Source organism: Zea mays, chromosome 7 (genome assembly GCF_902167145.1).
Source record: "Zea mays cultivar B73 chromosome 7, Zm-B73-REFERENCE-NAM-5.0, whole genome shotgun sequence".
Lineage (NCBI taxonomy): Eukaryota > Viridiplantae > Streptophyta > Magnoliopsida > Poales > Poaceae > Zea > Zea mays.
In genome coordinates this window covers 138,863,636-138,876,375 of record NC_050102.1, presented here as the reverse complement: position 1 = coordinate 138,876,375, position 12,740 = coordinate 138,863,636, and the positions used below count along the sequence as shown (strand labels likewise).

Below are 12,740 nucleotides of genomic sequence, written 5' to 3'. Positions count from 1 at the left end.
TTTGTTCAAAATTAGGAAAGGTTTACTTAGGGCAAAGAAGTGTGAACTAAAGTTTGGAACCTAGAGTGAGTAGCAAATAATACGCCACTCATGTCACGTTCTTTAATTAATAATCACGTGGGACACGCACATGCATGTTCTAAATTCATTTTGTCTATCGGGTTGAAGCAATGCAAAATAGAGTGGTTAAAGAAAAATGGTATTATGTTCCTATTCGGTGATCATTTCCAGGGCTATATATTAGACTCACGTTTTTGGTTCATCATTTTCAAACGGTATTGGTAGACCAAGATTGAGGTAATGAGGTGGGTGTGCCAATATGACATGCCTTCGATGATGATCGACTCCCCGTCATGCATGCATATTGCATATAGACATAGGTAGTTGGTAGAGCCGAGGGTTTCTCTCCATTCCCATGATTGTTTTGTCTTTAACGAGAGGTGGCTAACAATGAATAATAATCTCTCCGTCCTAAAATAAAATTTATTTTAGAGATTTATTAGATTCACACAATCAATATATGATGTATATGTTCTATATATGTGTCTAGATTTATTTTTGTTTATATAAATATAGACATAAAAGTTAAGAGCTCAAACTACTATTATTTTGAAATGCATAACTTATACAGAGACCAAAATAACAATTTATTCTTCTGTAAAAAGAAAATCTCTCACCGGCAGCGTGTGTGATTGTGTGAATACAGGCACGATGGTGGATGGCGCACGGCCCACGTTCCGCGGGCAGTCCATATAAATTGACCCCCACCGCCAAGTAAGGCAGGCCTCGCCTCGACAGGAGCAAGAAAATTCAGAGCACAAGAGCACGCGGTGACGCAGGGAGCCTGACGATCGACACGGAGGCAAAGGCGGCCACGGAACCAGCCAGGCCGCCGCCGCCGCCACCAGCTTCCGTATCCCCACCACTGTCTCGCGGGCCCTTGTCAACGCAATTCCTATCAGAAGAGCGGGAGAGGGAGGGAGCGCTCCCCTTCTCCCAGTTGGACGTCGTCGTCTCAAGCGCGGTTGCTGAGGTACGTCCTCGTCCTGGTTCGCGTTTACGAGCTCTGACGCTGTTCTTGCGGCTTGCGCCCTCCTCTCGTTTTCTATCCATCAGCTGGCCCAAAGAATCCCAGCTATGCTCAGCGGGTCCAGAGTATCCCAGCTAGTACGTGTATGTTCTTAAAATCTCGGTGCTTGTTGCCTGATTATTCAGTTTTGTTCAATATAATCGTCATCCGGATCAGCAACAGCTAGCTTCTTCAGCCTATAAACGCGGCCTGTACTGCCGTAGCATACGAGTCTACCGTCAGGTACTGACGTGCTGCTTTGTTCGATCGGGAGACAAAGCGGAAGCAGCGGTTTCCGATTCCTTTTCACCTACGTACGCTTCTTCTGTGCATTGCCCATGTACACTAAATCATTGTTCCAACTAGCAAGCTATGACTCTCCTTCAAATCAAATCAGAAGATACGAATTGGGAAATCAAAAACGTATGATGATCCTTGATCTATACCACTATACTCTATAATATAAGTATTACATTGATGAGTTCAGCTATTGTACAATCAAATTTCTCATATAATCACGGTGCAATTAAGATAATAAAATTCATGTACTCCACCGTTTTAACTTTTAATTTTTATTTCTATATTCAAATAGATGATGATAAGTCTCGACACATACATCAAGTTATTATATATTATATATACGAGACTATTAAATACCAAAAAGTTAATTTAGGACAAATGGGTTTTTTTTATAAAAAATAGTTATACTTTATTATATACTCCCTCCGTTTCTTTTTAGTTGTCGTTGGATAGTTCAATTTTACACTATCCAGCGACAACTAAAACGAAACGGAGGGAGTACTCTATTAATATATTAAATTTTAAGTTTTAATTTATTACTTAACGGGTTAAAATGATAGAATTTTCTGTTTTATCTCTTGAAATGATAAAATTTTATCTTTTCCCATGTATTGATATATGTCATTATTTTCTTATTTCGGCACAAGATTAGACCTCCACTAAGGCTATTTTAGCAGCTTTCCTCTTCCAGTAGTGTTATTAGACGTAGGTTGTTAACGTAGCCAGTACTGCATGCAAGCCTACCGTTTGGAATTTGGATGGTAGCCAAACTTCGTAGCCGCCGATCCTGGCAGCCGATCTGTAACTACCGCCAACACAATCTAAATTGTACTGAGAGAACCCATTTAGAGTTTGTTCGTTCTAGTCCTAATCCATATGATAGACTAGATTGTATCGGTTTAAATCCCTAACAAGTTAAAATATCTCTTTTTTTCTAATTCCATCCAATACATACGTGATAGGAATAACTGAGTAAGTCCTTAGGCTGGCTCCAACAAGACCCTCTAAAGGGTCCTGTACCCTAAATTTAGAGGACGAGGACGTCCTCTACTCCCTCCAGCAACGTCCTCTAAACGGTTCTCTAAATTTAGAGAACGTTGCTGGATCCTCTATATGTAGAGTTTCTCTAAACAGTTCTCTATTTATTTGAATACTTTAAACAACCAATTTAATAAAACTAAAATATGTAAAATACATTTGAGAGTATGACAAATATGTATGTACAAAAATTAAAAAATAAAAAATTTCTTTAATATAGGTATTTACATATAAAGGACGTGATTTAGAGGATGTTGTTGGAGAGAAAGTAGATATAGAAGATGGAATCTTTTAGAGAAGACTGTAAAGGATGGATATAGAGGATGTATATAGAGGACGTTGCTGGAGATAGTCTTAGACGTTTCCTCTCTGTACAATCTAAAATGGGTACAGAATTTAGGTCATTTAATGGCGAAGTTTTTTTTACTATAGGTTTCGACGTGGAGAACTATTTTGCAGTTTAGGTGTTTCATTGGGGAAGTGTAAACCAACCCTTTCGTGTAACCGTGCAAACTTTTAATCTAAACCACATGATGTTGATCCAAGGGACGCAGGGGCGTGGATAATTTTACACTTAACCGCCTGCTGCTAATCACACTTTTTCAAATCCTCCTCCCACTTAGGGATGGCAATTTTACCCGCGGGTTCGGTTTCGGGTACGAATTTGTACCAGCGGTTCTTGCCCGTACCCGACCCGTGATAAAAATCGGGTCGTGTACGGATATTTTTGTCGCCCGCGGGTTACCCGTGGATATCCGTAAAAACTAAAAAACTAGTGTGCATGTATCATAAAGACTTGAAGTGTTTCTATATTATGTTTTGTATGCTTGTGTTGACGCATAATTCATGAAGACTTGTTTGAAGTGTTCCCTGTACGCATAAGTTTTCTAGAATTTTTGCTGGTTATGATTATATTTTCTGGAAATTTTCGGTATTGTTTATATATATATATATATATATATATATATATATATATATATATATATATATATATATATATATATATATATATATATATATATATATATATATATATATATGGCAACGTATCCTGTGTAAAAGGTTCTCCCTGTGTAAACATGCTAAAACGTCTTAACAACCTTTGGATCCAGAATCAAAGGCTAATCTTAATCCCACCTGATAATCTTGTGTTTTTTCTAAAAAACCCCCTCCTGGTAATCTGGTGCGGTGGCGGTTAGGTGGGATTAAAATTAGTCTTTGCTTCTGGATCCAAAGGTTGTTAAGGCGTTTTAGCATGTTTACATAGGAGAACCTTTTACACAGGATATGTTGCCTATATATATATATATACCCGCGGGTACCCGATACCCGACGGGTACGGGCATGGGTACAATTTTTTACCCGCGGGTACAGTTGCGGGCGGGTATGGCTAATACCCACGAGTACGGTCGCGGGTGGGTATTTATTGTACCCGACCCGAATCCGACCCGTTGTCATCCTTACTCCCACTCTCCTGCACGTCCCCTTATATCAACATCATGTGGTTCAGATTATAAGTTTGCACGGTGCACGGAGGGGTTGATTTGCACAAGATAGATTCCCTTTCATTGGAGTTAGCCAATGCTCACTCCAACAATAACCTCTAAAAGATCCTTTACCCTATATTTAGAGAAGATTCCTTCTTTACCCAAACAGTACTATGAATATAGGGGACATTCCTTCATCCTCTATATAGAGATTCTCTCTTATCTATCTATTTTAATACTTTAAACTGTTCATTAAGCAAAACTAAAATATGTATCAAATATTTAAGGGTATGACAAATACGTACAAAAAGTAAAATAAAATATATCTCTAATATAGATATTTATGTATAGAGGGGATATTTAAAGGATGCACCTGTAGATGAATGAGCATGCTTCTGTAGATAGCCTAAGGTCTTCCTCTTCTTGGTATCTGGGTGAAATCCTTAGAGAAGGCTGAAGCATTAAGGTTAGCGAGCAGCTCACATTTGTTTGCCATAGGCATTGTTTGTCTGAACTTCTGGGTTGTTTCTCAGCATGAAAAGCCAGAAGCTGAAACAATCGGCTAGCTTTTTGGTTTAGCTTACAAAAACTAGATGCTTAGAAAAGCTGAGTTTATATGGGAAACTGAAAAGACAGGTTTTATAGGTTTTATGTAGCTTTCTGAGTTTACGAAGCTAATAACTTCATCAAAAGGCTTTTATTGGCTTCTCAGAATAAAAAAAACCCTGCAATGACTTTTCTAGAAAAGCTCCAAAAGTTGTAGCTCAAATAAATAGGCACATAGTATCTACACTAGTCTGTGAATATATATGACAAATGACTTTCATTGCTATATAAGAGCGCTATTCGTTGTAAAGAATTTTTTATGATGAATCAGTAACAAAATTTAGTTCCTAAAAACGGAGCGTCATACTAGGTTCCCGTCTTGATTCAGGCCTGTTGGATCACATGGTTAGTGTTTAGATGCAAATACTAAAGTTTAGCACATGAATATAGAAACACATTCATACTTCTAATTAATGTGGGTTGAGGTGAGAGAGTGGGTATGGAGGGTAGATGTCTTTTCTCACCCTAGACCACTTTTCGCACGCTTTAGCATATCTTGGAGGAGCTAAACTCCTAATGGACACTAAAGTTTAACGCTTCACTTTTAGCACTTTTGTTTGGATCTCTAAGGGCTAAAGTTTAGCTAAAAGTGTAGTGCTAAACTTTAGCACTATAGATCCAAACAAGCGCTTAGACCTTTTTTAATCTACCAAGTTAACTATTAGCTGTGTTAGCTAGGAACAACCAGCTAATACTAATTGTTAGTTAGGTGGTAAGATATAGCTGACGAGGACTCAAACAAATCCTCAACTACGTTTTAGTAGCTAACTATTAATTGTAAATATCTAAACAGTCTCTTATAAGATGACTTCACATTTGAAAGGCTTTGGTGTTACTTTTTTCTTGATTGTGGGCAGGTCGAGTGGGGCGAGCGATCTAGGCCCCACTTTCAGGGGCCAGCCTAGTGCTATAGAAATGGTTGAGTTAATATGTTTGTTGGTTATCGAATATTATTTACAATACATGTAACTGTGGCATCAGATGAAAGGAACTTCTTAAAATTAAAATTATTGAAGAGTTATTTAAGGTCTACTATGTCTCAAGAAAGGTTAAATAGGCTAACAACTTTTTATGTATTGAAAAGAAATTGTTAGATGATATTAACATTGAAGCCATCATTGATGATTTTGCATCTAGAAATCTAGAAATGTTAGAAGACATTTTTAAGGTGATCTCTACCATATATTTAAGATAATAATTTTACTTCTATTTTTTACCACTCAAGTTTTTCTATGATAAACCAAATTATTTTTAATTATCTGATATATATTAATAAAAAAGAGTTTTTAGGCCATCTCCAACAAACCGTATAAATGGTCGTGTAAAGAATAGAGTGTAGTTTAAAATATGGAGCGAGATAAGGAATGAGATATAGAGTCTGCTAAAGATAGTTTTATGGTATTGGGTCTTCATTTATAATTTTGTCCAGGGTCCCTTAAAATTTAGGAATGGCCCTAACTGTGGATGGCAGCTGATAGATTGAGTTTTGTGACAGAGGGGAGTGGAGAGAACTGGTCTATGTTTTTTATAAAGAAAACTTTTAGGTATATTGTATTTTTTATTAGAACTTTTACAGCCGTTCACGTATGTTCATGTGCTCTCTGTTTTCTAATAAAGCAAACATATGGGTCTATTGTATTTTTATTAGAATTTTTTACAGCTTTTCACGTACGTTCATGTGCTCTCTGTTTTGTAAAAAAGCAAACTTATGGGCCTATAGTATTTTTATTAGAATTTTTACAGCCTTTTCACGTACGGTTCATGTGATCTCTGTTTTGTAATAAAGCAAACTTTTGGGTCTATTGTATTTTTATTAGAATTTTTACAGCTTTTCACGTACGTTCATGTGCTCTTTGTTTTGTAATAAAGCAAACTTTTGGGTCTATTGAATTTTTATTAGATTTTTTACAGCTTTTCACGTACGTTCATGTGCTCTCTGATTTCTAATAACGCAAACTTTTGGGTCTATTGTATTTCTGTTAGAATTTGTACAGCTTTTCACGTACGTTCATGTGCTCTCTGTTTTCTAATAAAGCAAACTTTTGGGTCCATTGTATCATTTTTTTTAAACTTTTACAGCTTTTCACGTACGTTCATTGTTTTGTTCGTTTATTTTGTATGGTCTGTTTACTGATAATGTATCATCTCTCAGACATATTAGCTTTGTAAGGTTTAAAGTTCGTCAAAAATTATAAATCTAAACAAGTGCTCATATCAAACTTAAAGATTATGTTGGTTAGTACTTATGCCTATTATAATTATGCCTCAAGTACTTCACACGAACTTTATATTCATTTCAGGATAAGAAGCATTGCATTTGAATCCTCAAAGTGGAAAATGGATCTCATACAGCTCTTCATCACGGCATGTGTCCCGGTCTTTAACATGCTTCTGGTGACCGGTGTTGGGTCATTTCTAGCAACTGATTTTGCTGGCATACTAAGCAAAGAAGCAAGGAAACATTTAAACAATGTAAGTAACGTAAAAGGCTGCATGAGAGCAGTAAAAATTTTACTAACTTATCTACAAGAAAGGTATGACATATTGTGTCATAAATTTATCTTATCTGGCCACGGGCCACATCATCCTTTTCTAAAATTTTCTCAATGTTTTTAATCTTCAGGTAGTCTTTTATGTATTCAATCCCTCCTTTGTTTCAATCTATTTGGCAAAAACAATCACCATGGAAAGCTTGGCTAAACTGTGAGTATTCAATAATTAATGGCAATTAAGTAGCTAAGTGCTACCCTGACTATCTGGCATATCCAAATACTATTAGGCCCCGTTTGTTTCGTTGAAATTGAATTCTATTCTAATAATTATAATTTAGACAAAATTAATTGAGTTAATATATTTATTTATGTAATGTATTTATAAATTATTCCAAATCATATCAGATAGATAGTTATACACTATATTTATGTTATAGAGAAACGAGTAGAAGAGTGTGCTATAAATTATACATTAGAAAAGTAGCATGTAAATCTATAGAATTAATTTTCATCTCTCACCCCATGAATTTGAGATAGCTTATATATACACTTTAGAAAGTTGTGCAATGTCACATTCAAAAAAAATAGCCTACTGTATTAGTTAAATTCCAATTCCTCAAAATGAAGGGAAACAAATGAGCTCTTAGTGTATTTATTATAATTGGCCATGCCAAGTAAATAAGAGGGTCGCTTGTTTTCCCTGATTCAGGTGGTTTATGCCAGTAAATATTCTCCTTGCTTTTACCTTTGGTTTATTCTTTGGATGGATCGTGGTAAAAGTTACAAGAGCACCTGCCAAGCTAAGAGGCCTCATTTTGGGTTGTTGTTCTGCTGGTAACTAAGTGTACTTATACACCTTTTTTTGCAATTATCAGCAAATAATGATTAAACTTCAATTTTAGATAAACATAGTGCAGAACCTTCAAGTGTTTATTGCTATCTCAGATAGGCTTTATATATACATGTCTATTTGCTCTAGATTTTGGTGCTTTGGAAGGAGCAATTATTATCTTGTAAATGTCAAGACAACCTTCCCTGCTTGAATCTAGAAGGCAAAACGAGCTAGTTCATTACCGGATCAGTGATTCTAAGGCTCTCTGAGTATTTTTATCTGCCTTTATCTATGTAATGTTATCTTGTTATTATCAAGATATTTGACCCTGATTAGACATAGAAATCAAACTGGTCATTAACAGTGAAATAGGACGGATTTAGTACAACCCATATTTTGTCATTTTCTTATCTTTTAAAAAAAACTGTTGTCAACTTAATTGCTGGTCGAATGCAGGAAATTTGGGCAATATTTTTCTCATCGTCATCCCCGCTCTTTGCAAAGAGAAAGGAAGCCCATTTGGAGCACCTGATGTTTGCCAGGACATCGGGCTAGCATATTTTTCGCTCTCGATGGCTGTAAGTCAATTGCTGCCTGACGATTATTCAGTGCAATTTTCAGTTCTTGTAGGCCTGCTTATGCCTGTAATCAGTTGCAAGACTCGGTCAGTAACAACTAATTAACAACAACGTGGGTGGCCGCTTGCTGCAGATCGGCGCTGTCTTCGTATGGTCTATCGCGTATAACATTATTCGCGTCACATCAAAGGTGGAGGAAGGAGGAGGAGGGCATGGCAACGCTCAGACAAATGAACCCGATGTGTTAAGCTCAGGAAGCGGTAGAGGAACTGTTGCGGAAGAGAAAAACTCCTCCACCTCAAATGATTGCGCCCATGAATGTACACTCCCCTTGCTTTCCAATAGAATACCTGCTGCTAAAAATAAGGTTTGTCAATGCTGAACTTAAGATCTTGCTTCCATAAGATGCACTGCTCTATTTGTTTGTTGTACAGTTTTCGCTTGCTTGCGGCGCTATATATGGGATTTAAAACTGTGTAGGAACCGAAGCTGGGGAGAGCACGGAAGTTTCTGTCATCAGTTTGTGAAACAGTCGACCTGAAGAAGCTCTTCGCTCCTTCAACCATTGCAGTGGTACACTGGTTTGATGAGCTGTTAGCTCTATTTTCAGTATCATGTTTATTTATTTATTCATTTGCGCTGAAAACGAAGTCCATTTTATCTGATCGATCGCTCGTCTCTACCACCGGTTTCAACACATAACGAGGACGATCTGTGGACCTTTTTTTTTTTGCAGATTGTCGGCTTCATAATTGGAGGAACGCCTCTGATTAGAAATGCTATAATCGGCGACAGCGCCCCGCTTCGTGTTCTTCAGGAATCGACTGAGTTGATAGGGTGTGTATATATGGTTCTACACTTCGGTGAACGTACCTGCTCCTCTTGATCATCAGTTAATTTTGTTGTCCTTTTTTTTTGTTGTTGTTGTTGTCTCCAATCCAATCCCGCTGTGTTCATTTGATCGATGCTGCTGCCTTACCATTTACCTCTAGTTAGTCTGCATATATATATAGCCTAATCCTTTCCTTTCCATGGTTTACTTATGCGTTGTACAGTGGAGGAGCGATTCCGTCCGTCACGTTGATCATGGGAGCAAACCTTCTGAACGGTAAACCTTGCTTTAGTTTGCTCTGATCACAAGCAACAGTATGCATGGCATGGAGCGTGAAACTGTCATGTCACGGCAAACAAAAAAAAACACAGAAACCGAATCGGATGCATGAGCACAAGCATGCATGGCGCGTGACACTCTGATTTACTACCACAGGAGTTCGAAGCGGGGCAAGAGTTCCTCCGTCGGTGATAGCCGGCGTCGTAGCCGTGAGATACATCCTGCTGCCGCTGCTCGGCACCGCGCTGGTGAAGGGAGCCGTCCGGCTGGGCCTCATCCAGCCAGACCCGCTGTACCAGTTCATCCTCCACCTGCAGTACGCCGTGCCACCCGCAATGAACATTGGTAATACCTTTTTTTCCCAGGAGGACTGTAATGCAGATGTTATGTGCATGCCTGTTAGTGAGGAGAGAAAAAAAAAATATATTTTTCAGGGACTATAATGCAGCTGTTTGGCGTCGGGGAGAGCGAGTGCTCGGTGATCTTCGTCTGGGTGTACGCGCTGGCCTCCGTCGCCGTCACCGTCTGGTCCGCCTTCTTCATGTGGACGCTGTCGTGAGCTCCTCGAATCAGGGGCCAGGGCGTATCTTCTGGGGCTTAATTGATCAGCTGTTTTGATTGAATGATGAATCAGATCGATCGGGCAGTTGCAGCTCGTACATGTTTGTAAAACTTGTTACATTGATCGCCGCTGTCACTGCACTAAATGAACACAGGATTTTCCGAAAGGATATCACTCAAACAATTCGAAGTTTTCAGTGGCCGGGCTGATTTGTATACTAGAACACTTTTGGGCGTTAACACGATGCTGAGTCTATATTTTTAGGGAAGGGGAAAAAACTCACCGCTTTGTAGTCGGAGGCAACACCGATCACGATCAACACGGGGTTCCTGGCTGGCGACGACTCTGCACAAGAAGAATGGACATCTTTATTTTATTTTTCCGAAACAAACCAACGTCAACAAGCAAGCAATCAAACGTACGGTGGGGCATGAGCAACGACACCGAGGACTGGACTTGAAAGCCGATCTTCAGGTTCCTGATGCCGCAGGTTTTAAATGCCTGCCTGCTTGTGCTCGTTTAAGCCAAAGCCAAGCTTGTTAGTTGCCAAAAGGAAACTTCAACAGTACAAAACGAGCACAAAATGTCAGTGGGAGCTTATGGTTGCGTTTGGTTGAATGTACAAAGAGGGATGGAATGAGGCGGCCACGTTTTATAGTGTTTGGTTGACAGTCAAGCGGGGACGAGGTGAACATCGAAGATAGTGTTTGGTTCGGTGTCAACGAAGGATGGGACGGGATCAACCCTGGGCTGACCCCGTCCCTTGTTTTTTGAGGGATGGCCTCATCCACCATTTTTAAAAAATATTCTTTGACCCTGACTCTGGACCTCCAAACCAATCGCGGGTCAAGTTAGAATGATCTCATCCCATCCCTCTTCATCCTTCATCGTCCCTCCATCCAAACACTACCCTAAATGAAGGGCTACTAACAAATAAGATTTTGAAACTACAGTAAATAAGATAAAAAGTCTACTAAACTAAGGAAATTAAGTGGGGGGCTTTCACTCAGCCCAACGTCAGTCCGCCCCTGTCTACAATGGTTATGCCGTGTTGAAGGCAAGCAAACAATGTTACCTATAGTTCCACGTCCTATATTTTTTTTACACTCTACTAGAGACAGTTTGAAAGATGCATGCAATTTCACTGGCGAGAAGGTCACGTTGTAAGCCCCGCCTCCACCCACGGTCTTTCCCTTTTCTTTTTCTGTCATTTATCGTGCGGTCATTTTCCTTCCTTGTGATTTGACATAGCCCTCTATACCTACTCGTCCTTTTATTCATCCTTTAGAATAAGGACATAGTCTTCAAAATATAGCTTGGACAATGTTTTCTTTGTTGAAATACCAATAAACTATTAATACATCTATAACTTTATAAAAGTTCTTTTTAAAATAAATCGGTGCATATAAATATTTAGGTTTCAAAAATAAGTGTTGGTGACTTTTTCGGGCGCCAAACACTAAACAAGAACCAGCGGCGGTGCTCTCTGTACAGGGGCGGACGGTCCGCGCCAGGGGACGGACGGTCCGCGGTCAGGGGCCGGACGGTCCGCGACCTGGCGTAGGAATAGGGTTTCCTGCCTGACGGCCGGACGGTCCGCTCACTGGGGCCGGGCGGTCCTCGTGTGCGCAGGGGGCGGCGAAGGTCGCCGGTGGCGCCTGGATCTCGCTCCCGGAAGGGACTCCGTTGGGGAGAAGAGATTCTAGGTGTTGTCTAGGCTCGGCAGGCCGACCTAGACTCCTCTAATCAACGTGGAGTCCAAGAGAAGCGAGGAATTTGGGGATTGAAAGACTAACCTAGAACTAGACTAGAACTACTCCTAAGAATAAATGTAAATTGTATTGATTAAGGCTTCAATTGATTATTACAAATCGGTCGTATTCCTCTGTTTTTATAGAGGAGGGGGATTGGACCCGTTACAAACAAACTTCCCGAGCTAATTCCGTGAATTTTGTCAACAAACACAGCAAGAAACTCATAACCCTAATATGTTCTACGCGCGCTGACCGTCCGGCCCACAAGCGCGGACCGTCCGGCAATAGGGCCGGACCGTCCGATCGCTCAATTCAGTGCTCAACATATGCCTCCTGCCTTTTGGAGGAGCCGAGCGAACCAAAAGCAAATAACCTGATGTGATCACATCAGCTTTCTTAGGCATCTTGCCACCTACTAGGATGGTACGCAAGGGTCTTGGTCATGATGGTTAACCCAACGAACGTGACATGTTTAGCTTTGATCGAACTGTCAGTCCCAACATTGCCAAGTGTCGTACTTGTCCTGACTAATTCGTCATCTTGCTTTCCTAATTTTCTGAGTGTTATGGCGTGGCTCCGTAGTCGACCAGGTCTTCTCCTTGCAGCTCGTCTTCCTCCATGGGTGCCGGTGCGTCGTTGGAGGTGTCCTGGTGTAGTGCGGATGGTCCGACCTCAGGGATCGGACGGTCCGTGTCATCCGCGCATGGTCCGGCCTTTATAGCTGAACTGTCTGTCGTACCTGCGGAGAGCTGCACAGTTGTTATTTTATTTTTCGCCTTTGTGGCCGTTTGCTTTTCCTCAACGGCCTTTGGTATCCATCTCTTTTATAGTGGCGGGTACTGCGGATGTGTGTCATTGAATATCTTTTCTGCCTTCTTTTCCTGGTTCTCCTTTGCTCTTAGGCGCTGTAA

The 12,740-nt window shown here is 40.0% G+C and overlaps 1 protein-coding gene across 1 annotated transcript; it reads left to right on the top strand.

Moving 5' to 3' along the window:
• Positions 1–773: 773 nt before the first annotated feature.
• On the top strand, positions 774–10,338 carry LOC103632939 (protein PIN-LIKES 3). Its single transcript, XM_008654647.3, has 11 exons — positions 774–1,033; positions 6,801–6,972; positions 7,124–7,203; positions 7,702–7,826; positions 8,281–8,402; positions 8,536–8,769; positions 8,883–8,975; positions 9,139–9,239; positions 9,458–9,510; positions 9,670–9,858; positions 9,948–10,338. The coding sequence occupies exons 2-11, from the start codon at positions 6,838–6,840 to the stop codon at positions 10,070–10,072; spliced, it is 1,257 nt and encodes a 418-aa protein (XP_008652869.2). The 5' UTR covers positions 774–1,033; positions 6,801–6,837; the 3' UTR covers positions 10,073–10,338.
• The last annotated feature ends 2,402 nt before the right edge of the window (positions 10,339–12,740 follow it).

Coding starts and splice junctions, on each gene's coding strand:
- LOC103632939 (XM_008654647.3), top strand. CDS start 6,838: ATGGATCTCATACAGCTCTTCATCACGGCATGTGTCCCGGTCTTTAAC. Junction 7,204..7,701: donor ATGGAAAGCTTGGCTAAACT/GTGAGTATTCAA, acceptor TCCCTGATTCAG/GTGGTTTATGCCAGTAAATA. Junction 7,827..8,280: donor TTTGGGTTGTTGTTCTGCTG/GTAACTAAGTGT, acceptor GGTCGAATGCAG/GAAATTTGGGCAATATTTTT.